We start from the raw sequence: 15,490 nt of genomic DNA, 5'->3' as shown, positions 1-15,490 counted from the left end.
GGATATGGCATATTTTTTTTCTCTTTTCTTTAACTTAACAAATTAATGGTTTGATTTCATAGAAGAATTTGGCATGAAACAAATAATAACAACTAATACTATTATCATGTAAATATTACGAGTTGATTCATGGCATATGATAATTTTTACAGGGATTTTGTACATATTAACTGAAAAATGATAGGTAAAGGGGTCACAGAATCTTTTTTTAAATTATTAATTTGTACTTGTTAATAAACTCTTTATAAAAAAACGAAAAATCAGTCATATCAAGATTCTTTCGTTGTTTTATGTTCTGATTTCGATAGGCTCATGCGGGCTCTAAATTGAGGCTCCGATGGCCGGTCAGACATTATGTTCCTCGATCGACATGCTTTTGTCACAGCGATTCAAAGGTGGTTATCTAAAAGTGGGTCAGCAGGGATTTATAAATGGCCCATTCAGTTATACGTGGCTAACTCGCCTGTATATTACTTCATTCAACCCTTTCATCTATTTTTGTCGAATTGAATAAGGTGTTTTATTTTGTGCGACATTTATTTCAAAGTATGATAATAATGTATATGATTTTTTTTTAATTTTGCTGACAAACATATACACTAAATAAAACAGGATTATTCATTTTACATTTACTGAAACTGTGATGTTTTCTTTAATAGCTTTAATTTTGCATTGTAGTGTAAATATCACTAAAGAACTCATTTCACGAAACAACTAGTTTCCAATAAATTGGTAGCAGTAAATCAAGCCAAACCTCTACGATATAAGGCAACCGGTCAGATAAAATTATCAAGCGAATATAAAATAAAACACCACAGTGTTTCTGTTTTAAGAGCCATCATGTTTTAGAAATGGCCCGTCAAAATAAATGGCGGGTGAAAAATTCGTCGGAAATATAAACAAAGGCTTGTTCGGTCGCATTCGCTGCGGGGAGGTGAGCGCGTCATTTCGGCAGGCGGATAAGTGCGGGCGTAATCTGTGCTTCGGCTCGTGTAAATGCAAATTGTCCCATAAAGCCATCGCTCAGCCTCGCCCGCCTCACACCGCCGCACCGCCACCCCGGTGCCCTAATGAAGAGCATCTCCTCGTCCATAGCCCACGTACGTCATCTTAACAGCGGTTTACCGTCCCGTACTGCTTGGAATTACACTCCTCCATAAATTGGTTTACGTATACGACATACTGTGTGGGTACGAAGTACGATGTGGGGGCCTTCAAGAGTAGACTGAATAGGCATCTACAAAGCTAGCGCGTACCATCTTTAGACCACATCATCACCTCATTGGTTGCGATCGTTGTCAAGCGCTAACTTTTTCAATATAAAAAAAAACTCTGCCTAAGGACAAAGTAAAAACTACTTTTACAATATTGCAACCTAAGTTAATTATTTATTTAATATCCCAAATAAACACTAGCACTTGAACGTTTACAACTTTACCATTTTCTAATTAGCTTTATTGGATTATCCAACAACACGTTATGTGTAGTCGACAGCTAAAGAAAATAAAAGAGTAACAAATTGAGCACATTTGATGCAGAATTGTGTTCGCGTCTAGACTACGCTTAGGACTTCAATTTAAAGTTAAACGGCGATCGGTGATACTTCCAGTTTTATTCTCATTATTCGTCTTTGTTTCGCGATTGTTGGAATGCAAATAACGTGCATTCACTTTAACTAGTCTGAGGCGAGCGTTGCATACATATGAGCCGTGATGTCAAATGCGCCTGCGCAATGTGAGCACGAAAATGTTAACACCAAAATACCTGTTCAAGAAGGGCGAAGGGTGAACGTGGAATAATGTCGTGCAATATCGCGGTCTACTAATTTTTAGCGCCACGCGATACTAATAAATGATTTGCGACTTATAAATGTTTCGAAGAACAAAGAGCTTCCCCTTAAGCGGTCGTAGATGAAACAATACGTAGCCGCACGGGGACTCCGTGTTGAATTACAAATACGTTGACTCGTCGTGAATTCGAATGGGGCGGACTATTTGTACCTTGGTCTCGCGTACGATATAGTTTCTTTGTTATATCGTTACATCATGTGTAGATACGAACTCGCGGCGAACATTTGCGCCGCTGAACTCGATTATAGGGTCTACTCGAACGTGGTATGAGAATGTTTTGCGTTGTTGAGCTCCGAACGAATAATGTTTTGTAAATACACTGTTCACCTAGCGGTATAGCGGTACCGCATAAAGTACGTCAGAATATGTTAGTCTAAAGAGAACACAGCCCGGGAAAATGTACCCACTACGTACGCTGTATCCTGTTCTTTGAATTTATAAATGAGAAACAAACAAAAGGTACGGTAGATCGTGACAATGGCGTTCCTAAGAATCTTGCGGAAGTTAGATACAGCTCTCATTATAAAAAAATACAAAAGTTTTCAAGTTAAATCTTGATAATTAATTTGCTTTAGTAGAATTCAGACGTTATTTATTATTTTTTTTAATCTTCTACTAATACAGAGTTTGTATTGTTGGGTGTTTATAATATTACGTAACTAGAAATCAAATGTTTTTATTTTGATTCATTTAAGATTGTGAATCCAATTCGTAACAATGTTTGGAATAATATCGCCGCATGTTACTTTACTGGACTGATTCGATGGAGAGGTCGTGACGAATGTTATAATTGTTGTATTAGTTGTTGAGATAGATTATTGTGGAAGTTTTGTAATGTTATATTCACGAGCGGTGAAGCGAAACGGTGGGAACGTTATAGATTTCGTTTAATCTACATTTGATCCGAACGGATCTCTCGGTGGTTTTTTAACCACTTTACACACCACATTTTTTCTAGTCGATTTTCGTAATCTTAGTTTTGTTTTTATTACGTTGAAAAATTACGCTTAGATTACGAATGAATTTAGGAATTGGATTATGTGTAAAATGGTCTGCTAACATTCATACGAACGTTCGAGTGCTTGATAGCGGCAGTGGTGTGTTAAAGTGGTATGTCAACAAAACTTTGTTCTATCTTTAAAGTAGAGTGATTATTTATTTACTTATTGCTTATTATTACTTGAAAAAATACAATTTGATTTTATACAAAATAACACATTACATATTTATGTACCAAGTTCCCACGAACAGAGTATTCAACGATTTAGTATTAAAGCGTCGACTTTTTATATCAAACGAGGCAAACCAAGCGTCGTCTGACATTCGATACAGGGTTGTCGACTCGTATAACATAGTATCATCATCGGATAACGGGGCTGCTGTTGTTGTGGTAGCTGGGAAAGCCTCGTGGGACATCTTTGGATACGCTTCATAAAATTTATCGTATTTAAATTGTCTTTATGCCACTCCTTCTATTTTATAATACAGTCACTCAATAACCATTCGAACCATACTAATTAAATTAAATACTAATAAAGATGAATGTTTTGCGAAAAATTATTTTTCATTTTTAGTTTAAAGGTCGTTTCTTCTGAAATCCTCGATATATTTACAATGGGGTGAACGTCCTTGTCTTAGTAAATTTAATAAACTGTGTACATAATGCATTTGAACATTTTTCGATTCTTTTGAAATGAAAGCAAACAATTGCATAAAAAGGTTTCAAAAAATTTTAAATTTCTGTATTTTTTTTTAAATGTTGATATTAAGTCAATATTTAAATGCAGACGTTAAAAGTGGATTAAAAAGCCGTATGAAATCACAGCTTGCATTGTATTTATTGGCCGATGGTGCCTATGAAAGGAAGCAGCTGATGTGCTTCGAAGACAGGTTGCATGCAAGCGCAAGCGACTTGGTTACGGTACTTACGACGCATTCACGTTTTTACAATCGTTTCTACTCCAATGGGCAATGGAAGGCAGGATGCGTACCCGCTATAGAATTTCAAAGACTTGTTACAGTTTTCTTTTTTTATTTATTTTTGCTTTACATCGTTCCAGTGATACGAGTTGCGTGAATTGAACTTTGTACATTTCCATTGCCTTTTATGTATACGCTCGTTTATTGTGATGTCAATATAATGATAAATGTTTACGTCATAATTAAAATACCAACATATTCGTCTTGATCTAAACCTTTGTTGATTGCTTAGTGGTAAGTATTCGACTTTGTGATTAATGAAGTAAAGTTTAAATTCAACAAATGGAGATATCCGTACTTAACGAGGTAAAGGTCAGGGATTTCACTTATAGGGCTTGAAATTGTGTTTTAATTTATTTTATTGAACTATAAACTTTTGCCCGCGACACCATTTGCGCGGAATTAAAAAATAATCTTTGTAAATAGCCTGTGCGTTCTTCCAGACTAAGTTCTACATCTGCGCCAAATTTCATCAAGATCCATTGAGCTGTTCGGGAGATACCTTCAAACAAACATCCATCCATCTAAACATTTATAAAATTAGTAAGATTCAAATTATGATTCATGCTTTAAACAATTATTTCTTTACATTAAAGGAAATAATAACGTGTTCATAGCTTTTCTGACTGGACTGGCCTTATACCATTTAGCAATTAACTTTCCTCTAGCTAAAAATACACAAAAATAGAAGGTATTCGATCTTCACACCGTATTTTCTTTTCCCAAGGTGATAGCAAACGTTTTGATTAACACGTTATGTAAGTGGAAAGCTGTTTGGGGTCTTGATATCGCAATCAGCGTCCAAAGGGTAAATCGAATTAATCAGCTCGATATGGCCTTTGAGCGCTGTCAACAATTTGGAGACATATTGATTAATAAATACCTTGCGAAGGTCTGTGGCTCTTCGCAAATTGAATGATTAGAAAAACTCCCATAGGTATTGCGGACTGTTTGAGTTCAGAATAAGAGACTATTTAATTATCGTAATGGGCTTAAAATATTAATCGTTCGCCGCGAAATTGGATAGCTCGTGACGTACAATACAGATCGTAATTGACAATTAAGAAACTCTTTATTAAAAGTGAATGGTAACTATTAGTTATAAAGTTATTTCATTTAGTCAATTACAGTTAGAATTTAATAATTCACGATTCTGAAACTGAAATCAATTAAATTAATATACACCTAATTCATTTTTTGATTTAACGTCCAAAAAATCTATGTTACTATGTGCAAGTGATCTTAACGATCATTACGAACTGGTATCAAATAAATAATTAATAATTGAATTGTTTTTATTAAGTATCAATAAAATATTCCACCAGTTTGGTTTCCGGGTGAGCACCTTTAAAATATTAAATTACATGTTAATGTCTTTGTAAAAATAATTTCCATTAATGTGACTTTCGTTTAACCTATTTCAATACGTAATTTCGTGATCCTTTTCTTGAAGTAATGGTAGTCAATGAAATTACTTAGAACGTGGAATACTTATTCTTCAATTGTCGAAGGTTACAACGTTCGAATTTACTGCATGAAAACATATTGCTTGGGACTGGAACATACGTAACAAATAAGGTTCCTTATTTCATTAAAAGAAAGCGTTCGTATGTATTTACAATAAAATTAATACTAAGTCACGAGTAGAAATGATAACGGACTATTTAGTTTTAACTCATCTAAGCTATTTTTAAATCGTAAAACTCGGTGAAAACAATTCAGTTAATAAACTTACAACAGAACTTTTCAAGTAAGAGCAATTTGTATTTAGCAATAAGAACACCAAATGAGCAAACTGCTAGTCTAAATTTATCGTCGGTAAACCAAACCCTTTTTCGTTTTAAAAAGTCTGCGCGAAATCTCATAGAATTACGGCACGCCGAGTTGCACTTTTGCTGAGACCCATGGTTAGTTTGAATTGAAATCCATCCATTCATTCGTTCATTCATTCATAAAAGGCATTACTGTCGCCACTGCGTCCCTACAACCCCACGTCTCGGATGCAAACTCGGAATACGTTACGGGCAATCTCTCGTATGCTGCAATATGGAATAGAAACGTAAACGTCGGATTTTGTTGCAAGTTACGCTTACAGAGTAGGTAGTGAACTAAGCCTCAGGTGGGCGTGTGAGCTTTGCGCCGCCGGGTATCGGACGATTCGTGAACCTCTAAACTTAAATTGAAAGAAAATGTATTATCAGGCAATTTTATTTGATATTGCAGATAGCATTTAATACTGAAAATCTCTATTAAAAAAATATTACGTTAAATTACCGCAATGTACATCGTTGTCATCGTCAGGGAATTATATAATATATCGATTTATATTTTATGGGCATGTTTTAACTTAATTAGTTGACCAGTATTGCAGTCGTAAAACTTTGCTTTCTTAAGGAACATGTTTAAATTGGTAATCTTACAATTTTATAAAACATAATAGAAAATAGTTTATTATACATAACAAGAAGAATATATGTATTTGTTAACACGACGAAAAAGTTATAATTGAAAATTTTGCTATTAAACCGGCAGCGTTGAAAATGAAAATTAGAAATAACAGGTGCAGAAATGTTTCGCTTCCGGTGTCTAATTCGTAGCGCATACGTACTGTATAAAAGCTTTTCCTTTTTCAACTACGCGAGACATTTTACTAGTGCAGTAGTTGCCATTGCTTTTAAGTAAAATGAAAAATTATATTTTACTTTCATTACGCTAAGTAGCTATGCACGATGCTATCTCTTTTACTTAACGTCAAAATATTTTTTAATAAAATTCATAGGTCTCAATTAACCTAATTACATTTAATAAAAAAAAAACTTAGAAAAGTTTTTAAAATTAATAAAGAAAACTTTTTAAAAATTCGTTACTTTTGCTTTAATTTAAAATCAAATCCTAAACTTCCAATAACTTACGAGAAATATTTCTTAGAAATCTTTTCTCTCCAATAGTCCGCTTGCTGATTTCTATCAGTAAAGCGTTCGAATGAACGGTACCTAACTACAATGAAGATAGAACACGGAGCTAATTTATTTTATGGGTGTACTTTATTTATCGAAAAACACGGATTTTCGCCCTTAAAGAACTGCTTTAGCCCATTTGCCTAAAACCACTCCATTTAATATACCCAAAGGAGCTCAATATCTCACATGGAATCCTTGGGATTTTCGCTAGGGTTCGATCGCGGCACCACCCGATAGAGCGCGACTCAATGAGCTATTTCATTATTCTGCCCAGACGAATTCGTTCGAGATATTCGCGATAGGATTGACTAATTTTGCAGTATACCGTAAGATGGGCGTTACGCGGCGTCTTCATTTGGCCCCGAGACCATTTCGCGGGCTTAGTGCGAGATTCGCTCGATATCGGCTACGCAAGCGAGTCGTTTCAACTTACCTGAGACGACACCTTTAAATAGGTCGGCCTCTTACTGCGTAATAATGCTGATGACTTATGATAATGCGAACGATAACTTTTGATTTTATTACAGATTTCATTACGATGAACAGCATACTTAATAACTGAAAAATAATTCATGGCAGTTGTTGTTACGCTCGAGTAATGAACTAAGTTCGCAACGATGGAAAAGTAAGATCGAAAATGTGTAACGTAAACTTGTTGCAAAAGTTACTCTGATGCCGACTGAACAAGGAAAAGAAATTTCATTTAGTATTATTATCTTTCATAAATATAAAACACGTAGTAAAATAAACAAGTAATATATAGGCCACTTTTTAGTGCAAATTAAAACTTATCACAAAGGGAATGTTATCGAATAACCAATTTTATTCCTAAACAAAAAAGAAGGTAAAAGGGTTTACATGTGAGATATGAGTAAACATTTATTTCGATTCGAACAGCAAATAAAAAAAAAATGCAAATAAAAAGCACAATCTAAAAACTGTGATCTTTAACAGTAACAACTGTTATTCATACCGATCAAAACGAAGCATTCACGAGTAGAAAGCTTTATAAATAGATTTTGCAAGCTTTTGAAATGCATCGTACGTTTAGTCTAGATTCGTTCATTGACTATTCACCCATAGGCCGTATTCAATCGAGGTGAGGTAAGCCTAATCCACGGCCGTGATGAAAGTCAAAGCGAAAACAAGTTTGTGTACATTGAAAGCCCCTTGGCGTTATGGCTTCGCCCTGAAGGGGTATTTTACGGTTAACTATACTTTTCGGTATGTATATTTTAATTGGAACATTGTTTATTATTATTTCTTACAATTTTATAATTTTATAAGGTTAAATTTAATTAAAAAGATACTATTAGTTTCTTACTTCATTGAATTTATTGTACTTAGAATAGTTGCATGTTTTCACATTTTTAAACCATTATATTAGTTAAATAAGTAACTTAGGTTTGAATTTTTATTCGACGGATGAAAATAAACTTGGTGAAAAATGCGTATTCGGACCCCTATAATCGAAACGCGTGTCAAGTTTTGCGGCCGTTTCATGGTCGATTCAACGACGGCACTCGTTAGGGCACACGGTTGAATGCCGGCTTGCCACTCCTCATTATTGCGTTTATAAAGGCGCCCATAGAGCGAGCTGATTCACTAAGACTCGCTCCGTTACCATGAAAGAGAAAATGGAATTGTGTAGACGGTTTGTTCGCCATAAAGTTCTTTTTATTCTTAAAGCTTCGAGCTCGTGTTGTGGGGTGGTAACTGAAGATACTTTGTACAAGGTTCTCTGTTAAGAATTTAATTTTCTTTTCGTTGTTACAGACCATTTCAATTAAGCAACTATGTTTAGGTGTTTTCATTTTGTTTGTTTGCTCATTATCTAAATCTAAGCTTTTAATCTCAATTTGGTTACGGATTTGAGGATATTTCATGATGATTTTTTAAATATCATAAATTATGTATTACAGGTACCTAAAGCGTTCTGCTTATTACAACTTGTTTTAGTTAATAAAATATGTTCAATTGTGTTACATTCAATCATCTTTCTTCGTTGAATTTGGTCGTTGTCAAAGTTTTGTGAAGCATACTTAACTAAAGCAGATTTCACTTTAGAAATTAATAAATCTATTCGCAATAATAGCGTTAGACGGTGGAGTTCTCTAATCTGGCATTGATTGCAAAATCAATAGCAGCCGCGCGTAACTATCAGCAGGTGCGCTGCCGTTATATTAAAATTTGTCGGCCACCTTGGATTAGGGTGCGGACACTTTATCATCGTTTATTCCATTTAAATCTGATCCATTATTAAAATATATCTGTAAATGGCCTACGAGGAATTAAAATGTCACAACGTTTATTGAATTATTATTAAAGCTATGACCCGTATTAATCTAGCAGAGAGCAAGTTTTATCTAATTTTGTACTACATTGGTTGTCTTAATAGATTCGATTATAATTCAAAATTGTAAATGTTTATTTGATATGACAGAAATTTAGTCGATTTAAACGAGTTCTTTTTTAATCTGTACTTAGTCTATTGGCCGGATATTCCGAATCTTTTTAGTCACAAAGGCCGTCTGTTTTACGATCAACGTGTCTTCAAATAATACAAAGTTGTCTTTAAGACGGACTCTTTGATACAATCTTTATCTAAAGTATTTTCAAGAATGTTATGCAAATCTTATTGAGGATGATAAAACGTAATCTACGAAATTAAAAGTTAAGGGGAGTTTAGAAGTGCAGTTAGATCAACATGAGCCTCGCCCCACGACCATTGAAGCCTCCTCCGCTTGCCGGCCAAGTTTTCTCATTACGCCCGTTAGTGCCCGACGCCATTCAAACTATTACTTGCGATCGTCAAACCATGAAGCACGTACGCACTTTGACGGACGCCGAGTTACTTCACGTGCTTCCTTTATAAGTTAAACACATTAGCGTGTTTGAGGACCTTGACGAAGTTTCATGCTAGCGAAGAGGAAAATGTATATTATATGTCAAATTTTAAGTAAAAATATCCGCCATTAGATGCTGCGGTTTATCCACATTAATATCATGAAGAGGAACAATTTGATTGATTGTTTGTTTACATTGAATAGGCCCCGAAACTACAGAACCGATACAAAGGCGACAGAGGCTATATTTATTACTAAATTTTCTCGCACGGAGGAATTCACGGTAAACTGCTCGTTGAAAATAAGCCAAGAAATCGCCATAAAACCTCAAATTCCGAAACTGTTTACGCATATTTATAATAACCCAGTTTAATATGAGTAACATAATTCTTATTATCTTCGTACTAGTACATATCATCATTATTAATAGTAAATTATCTTAGGCTGGCAATTATACCCAGAGTTTATGTAGAAAATGAACAGTAGTACATTTGTATTTTAATTGAATAGCAAAGCGTATGCTATATCCAGACCAAATGAGATCGTAGGCACAAGATTTAAATGCAATAGCGACTCGAAGAGGCAGATATAGAGCGGTTGCCCGACATTGACACTAGTTTTATTGTCCCGAGGACCCTCGTAAAGCTCCCTTTGTGTTAGTAATGTCTTAAGTTGTATTAACACCGTGATAACTTTAGTGGGAACTGTTCGGCCCGCGCCTGATTACTTCGACGGCCGCAATTAAACCGATCTGAGCGGATAGTTTCGATAATTTAAATGGTCCGATCTTGCTTGCCGTTATTAATAATATGGCTATTAGCTCTTTGAAATTAAATTGGCTAAATGCGTTTCGAAACTTTGGAACAGTAAATTATTGTTAAACACCCTAGAGGGAGTTTAAACGGTACATTAAATTGATTGTCGAAGAAGTTAAATAATTATAAACGTACACTTTTATGCTACAAAATATGTGCTTCTAAAATAAAACAATCAACATTCGACGAAGAAATGGGGTACGGAAGTTTTTATCAATAAAATTTAAGTATTATTCTTAGGATTCTAACATTATTTGTGTAGATGAATTTTTATTCTATAACTTAAAGTCTTAGTATAAATAAAGATTGAACGAGAGAATTAAAATAAGATCCAATGCTTAATTTGGAGAGTGAGGCCAAGTCGATTTCGACGACATTAATTTTCCAACAAATTTAGCGGTTTCAATCGATGAAGTCGGTAATGGAAAAGTTCAATAGGCAACAACAAAGGCCGATACAAGTTAACGAAGCTCACGAAAGCGAAATTCACGATAGCAGCGCGCTCTGGCGGACAGGAAATTAAAAGACAAAAGAGTGCCGGCCCGAGCAGTTTAGGCTCGGAAACGGAGGGCGCGCCCCTTTCGCTTATTTTCATTGCAGACGCGATGCCGCGGCCAACTCCACTCTATGTTAACTTACGCTAATTAATGATTGTATTCTTATGAAACTCTGAAATTCTAATTAATTTTACATATGGCTACTTCAAATATAGTCTTAAAAGCCACAGCCTTACAAACAGAACTAGAGCTACCAGAAACTGTAGCTACAATCGACTTCTTAAATTTTATCAGACCTAAAAATATGTACAAGTTTAAGTTTCAAAGGCGTAATCTACTTACATGACAATTATGACGTATATGTATCGCTTATCTTGAATATTAATATTCAGTTTAAAACGTCTTATAAGATTTTGATACAATTTACGTGATCTAGGATACATTTGGAGTATATCAGCATTAATCCAGTTTAATACGGGTATATCTAATGAGTATCGAATGTGCGTGTACGTATGGTTTCCGTAATTCAGGCGGGCTTGTGTAATCCATTCGTGTAGGGTGATATCGAATTGCCGGGGGAGGCGCGCCCCGACTTCTCGTGTCTGAGACGGAAACACGAAATACTTCTCACGACATTCAAATATTGTTACGAAACATGTATCCTTCTTAATGTACTTTTTACTCACCATAATTCTATTAAGTCAACAACAAAATTATTGTAAACTGTTTAACAATATGGTAATATCTTGCTATGTAAGGTAGGGACAAAGACAACAGACGACTTCGTTTTCTAATTCAATTTACATTCGGAATCAAAAACTTTTCGTGACACTGTTTTGCATTATTAATACTTTAGCATAACGTGATATCCCAGGAGGCGTACTAGAAGCCATAAATTGAATTCCGAACCTTCGCAATTAGTTATTCCCGCGCGTGAAAACTTTCGAGATCATTCGCCTTCGTTAACAGATGTTACGGTGCCATTCATTATACATTCCGTCGAATTGTTAAGCCCAACATTTAATTTAAAGTACCGACGGCGCCTTTGTTAAACGGTTAAGTCCCCCGAGAATCAAAGGATTAGAAAAATGCGAAGTGGCTGCCGTCTGCGAAATTTGGCTATCTAAGAAGAAATTTTACGTTGAAAAATGTAATACACGATGTGAACTTCTCGAGTTGATACCATGTTTTTTTCTCAGTATTAAATTACAATTTATTATTTACTAGCTATCGCCTGCGACTCCGTCCGCGCGGAATTAATAATAATAATAATAAGAAGCCTATGTGATCTTCCAGTCTGTGATCTACACCTATACCAAATTTCATCGAGATCCGTTGAGCCGTTCCGAAGATACCTTCAAACAAACATTCATCCATCCATCCAAACATTCGCATTTATAATATTAGTAAGATTTATTGATAAAACATAAATTATTTTTCGTTGATGCTACCTTAATATCACGCTGCTTTGCTTATCAGGTTAATTTGAATCGTACAATTCCGTTCTCCGTCTCGCACCCCACGAATTACGGAGGGCTCATTTGTTATCTGCAGTTTTCGGTGGAAATTATATTAAGATCTTGTCGTGATAATGTTGTATATTTTTGTTTTCTGCTATCGTAGAATAGGGCGTAGCCACAGGGAGCGTCGGCACTTTATTGCAAAAATAAATTACCAGTAAAACAAACTAAATTCTATCTGCAGTAATAAGATTTTATCTTGCCGTTAATAGTAAACGTCTTGCTAGAAAGTTTATGTGCCAAATGTGCATGAGCACATATGCATTTAGAAATGTTTTTTTAGATTATTCCTTCAAAAAAAATCTATGTTCATTTTTTCTTTTTGCAGATCACTGTTGGCGTATACATGAGATGGTATGGGTTCACAAAGCGTAGCAAAATGGCGCTGGTGGCTTGTAGTGGCGGCATGGTGGTGTGGCGCGGAGGCGCGGACGCTCTGCCCGGCCCGTTGTTCCTGCGACGACGCTCTGCGCGCTGCCTCCTGTGCCAATGCCGGCCTCGAAATAGTGCCCATCCAGCTCAATCCGGAAGCCACTCACATCAACCTTACACAGAATTCAATCAGCAATCTCCTCTACACCTTCCCATTTTACACGCAATTGACAGTTCTCGATATCTCTTACAACAAGATTCAAGATTTAGGTAGTAAGAATTTTGAAAATAACATCGAAATGACTCACCTTAATTTGAGTCATAATTTCCTGAAACGATTGGACGTCGGCACATTCGTTGGACTAAAAAGGCTTGTTGATTTAGATTTATCTAACAATCAGATAACAGACATCCATGTGCAGAGTTTTAAAGACTTAGCAGTTTTAGAAAGACTCGATCTGTCAAGCAACAAATTAGTAAGTTTTGAAGTCGAAACGTTCGAGCCTTTGTCATCCTTGAAAATACTATCACTGAAAAATAATTCTATTCTGGATATACCGTCATCTAATCTTATGTACCTAATTAACCTGGAATTTTTAGATCTATCTGAGAATTTGATTCAACAAGTTTCGAAACAAGGCGTCCCATACTTAAAAGAACTCAAACACATAGATCTTAATAATAATATCATTGAGAGTATAGATCAACTAGGGTTTCAAAACCTGCCTTCGCTGCGCCACTTAGATCTCAGTGACAATAACATGACTTCAATTCCCACGTTTGCTCTTTCGAAACTATCAAACTTATCTCATTTATACTTAAGTGGAAACTTTTTTCAAAACGTGACGGCACTGTCTTTTCAAAGTTTATTCCATTTAAGACATTTGCATTTGAGTCGACTCTTCGAACTTGAAAAGATTGATTCCAGAGCTTTCGTCGACAATATCAATTTGCAAAAGATTTGGATGAATGAAAACATTAAAGTGAGAGAAGTGCCACCTAGATTATTCCATGGAAATCCAAAACTGACCCATATTTATATGAAAAATAACGCATTGGAAACGTTAGAAGCTGCACATTTTCCTATTGATAGATTGCAAGAACTAGAAATATCCGGTAATCCATTCGTATGCAATTGCTCCTTACTGTGGCTGTGGAAATTGGGAAGAGAATGTGAAATGAATATAAAGAGATCTGATAACGCAAGCACTATACTAAAAATAGACTACGAAGAAGTAAAATGTGCTGCACCGGAGCATTTAAAAGACATTTTACTAGTGCCAATTCCTGAATCAGAATTCGGATGTTCGAATGGTTGGGTCATAGTAGCAGTCGTTGTGATGACTGTGAGTATAATAATCAGTCTTGTTGGTGGTGGATTATATTTTATGGGACCTTTAAAGAAATGTAAAGGTGATAAATCTAAACAGGTGATGACGAGTGTAATGTTAAATAGTGATGTATCAAAATTGGGCAACGGATTAGGTTATTCGACACGAAGTAGAGAACAGGAGAATAAAAGAGAAGTTGATCGATATTTGATGATTGGGTCATCCGTAACGAATAACTTCCATTCGCTGAATCCTCCCTGGCACAGTGTTGATAAAAATCCTTATTACCAGGAGGATAGCGAGGAACATATTTATCAACAATTTGCTTACGAAACTATACCACACCACCGAACTCCAGAGAAGCCACACATAGTGTACGTTTAACAAAGGTTTTAAAACAAAAGACAATTGCAACGATATATTGGCTTCGTTCTTTGATAGTAATCTATAGACGGACGTAATAATGCAATAATGTATATAGTGATACGATTAAATTTGTAATATGTGATAGCTTTGTACATAGATTTGTACATAATTTTTGCAGATAAAGACATAACATTTATGCATAATTTTACTTTTAACCTATGTATAAATTTCATCTTGTTGTAGTTGTTAACTGTATTTATACTTTTATCATGTAATATTGAAGGTCCATTATTAATTATATGTTTTGTTGTTCGTAGATATTGTATAACGCTGCGGATGATAGCTTCACTTTAGACGATCCTAAACCTTTGCATTGTAAATTATGTAGATTGATTTTCATATTGTTTATTTTATAGTTCCTCAAATAGTATGGGTATTCCAATAATGTAAATTACATATTAATCTTTAAAATAAATTTAATGTAACGAGATAATACTCATGTAATTACATAATAGTTAAATATCTATAAACTTTTAAATATAACACCAATACGAAAACATTGTACAAATATGAGCAATATAGAAAATAAATTGAAATATGTTAGTTTTATTTGAAGCGTTGTTATAGCAGTTAAAGATATTTAGCATCAAACCTGACGATACTAGAGACCTTCATATACAAAGCAACGTAAATCTTCAAAACCCGGTGATTTTAGTCGCTAAGCTACTTACGCAATACAATGACGTACACATTAGTACACAGGCAAGCGTCGTTGAAATTTTTTTCTTTTATCGCCAAAGCCAATCGCTCGCAGCCTGTATGTAATCTATACATTTAACATATAGTTGCTATACCTGTACAAACCAAATAGACAACTCTTGTCTATAAATCAACGTCGTATGTACGGAGCGTGCGCAACAGTACACTCGCGACATAAGAATACATTTTTAGTT

At 35.1% G+C, this 15,490-nt stretch overlaps 1 protein-coding gene across 1 annotated transcript in view; it reads left to right on the top strand.

Annotated features, from left to right (window-relative positions):
• LOC106714414 (leucine-rich repeat-containing protein 4B) overlaps nucleotides 1–14,741 on the top strand; it is a 58,505-nt gene extending 43,764 nt beyond the window's left edge. The window contains exon 3 of the mRNA XM_014507458.2: nucleotides 12,797–14,741. Coding sequence (XP_014362944.2) covers nucleotides 12,825–14,555 — 1,731 coding nt within the window. The 5' untranslated portion in view covers nucleotides 12,797–12,824 and the 3' untranslated portion in view covers nucleotides 14,556–14,741. The remainder of the gene's footprint in view (nucleotides 1–12,796) is intronic.
• Nucleotides 14,742–15,490: the final 749 nt, after the last annotated feature.

The sequence above is a fragment of the Papilio machaon genome, chromosome 2 (genome assembly GCF_912999745.1).
Source record: "Papilio machaon chromosome 2, ilPapMach1.1, whole genome shotgun sequence".
NCBI lineage: Eukaryota > Metazoa > Arthropoda > Insecta > Lepidoptera > Papilionidae > Papilio > Papilio machaon.
The sequence above is the reverse complement of the archived record's forward strand: the minus strand, read 5'-3'. Positions and strand labels throughout refer to the sequence as shown.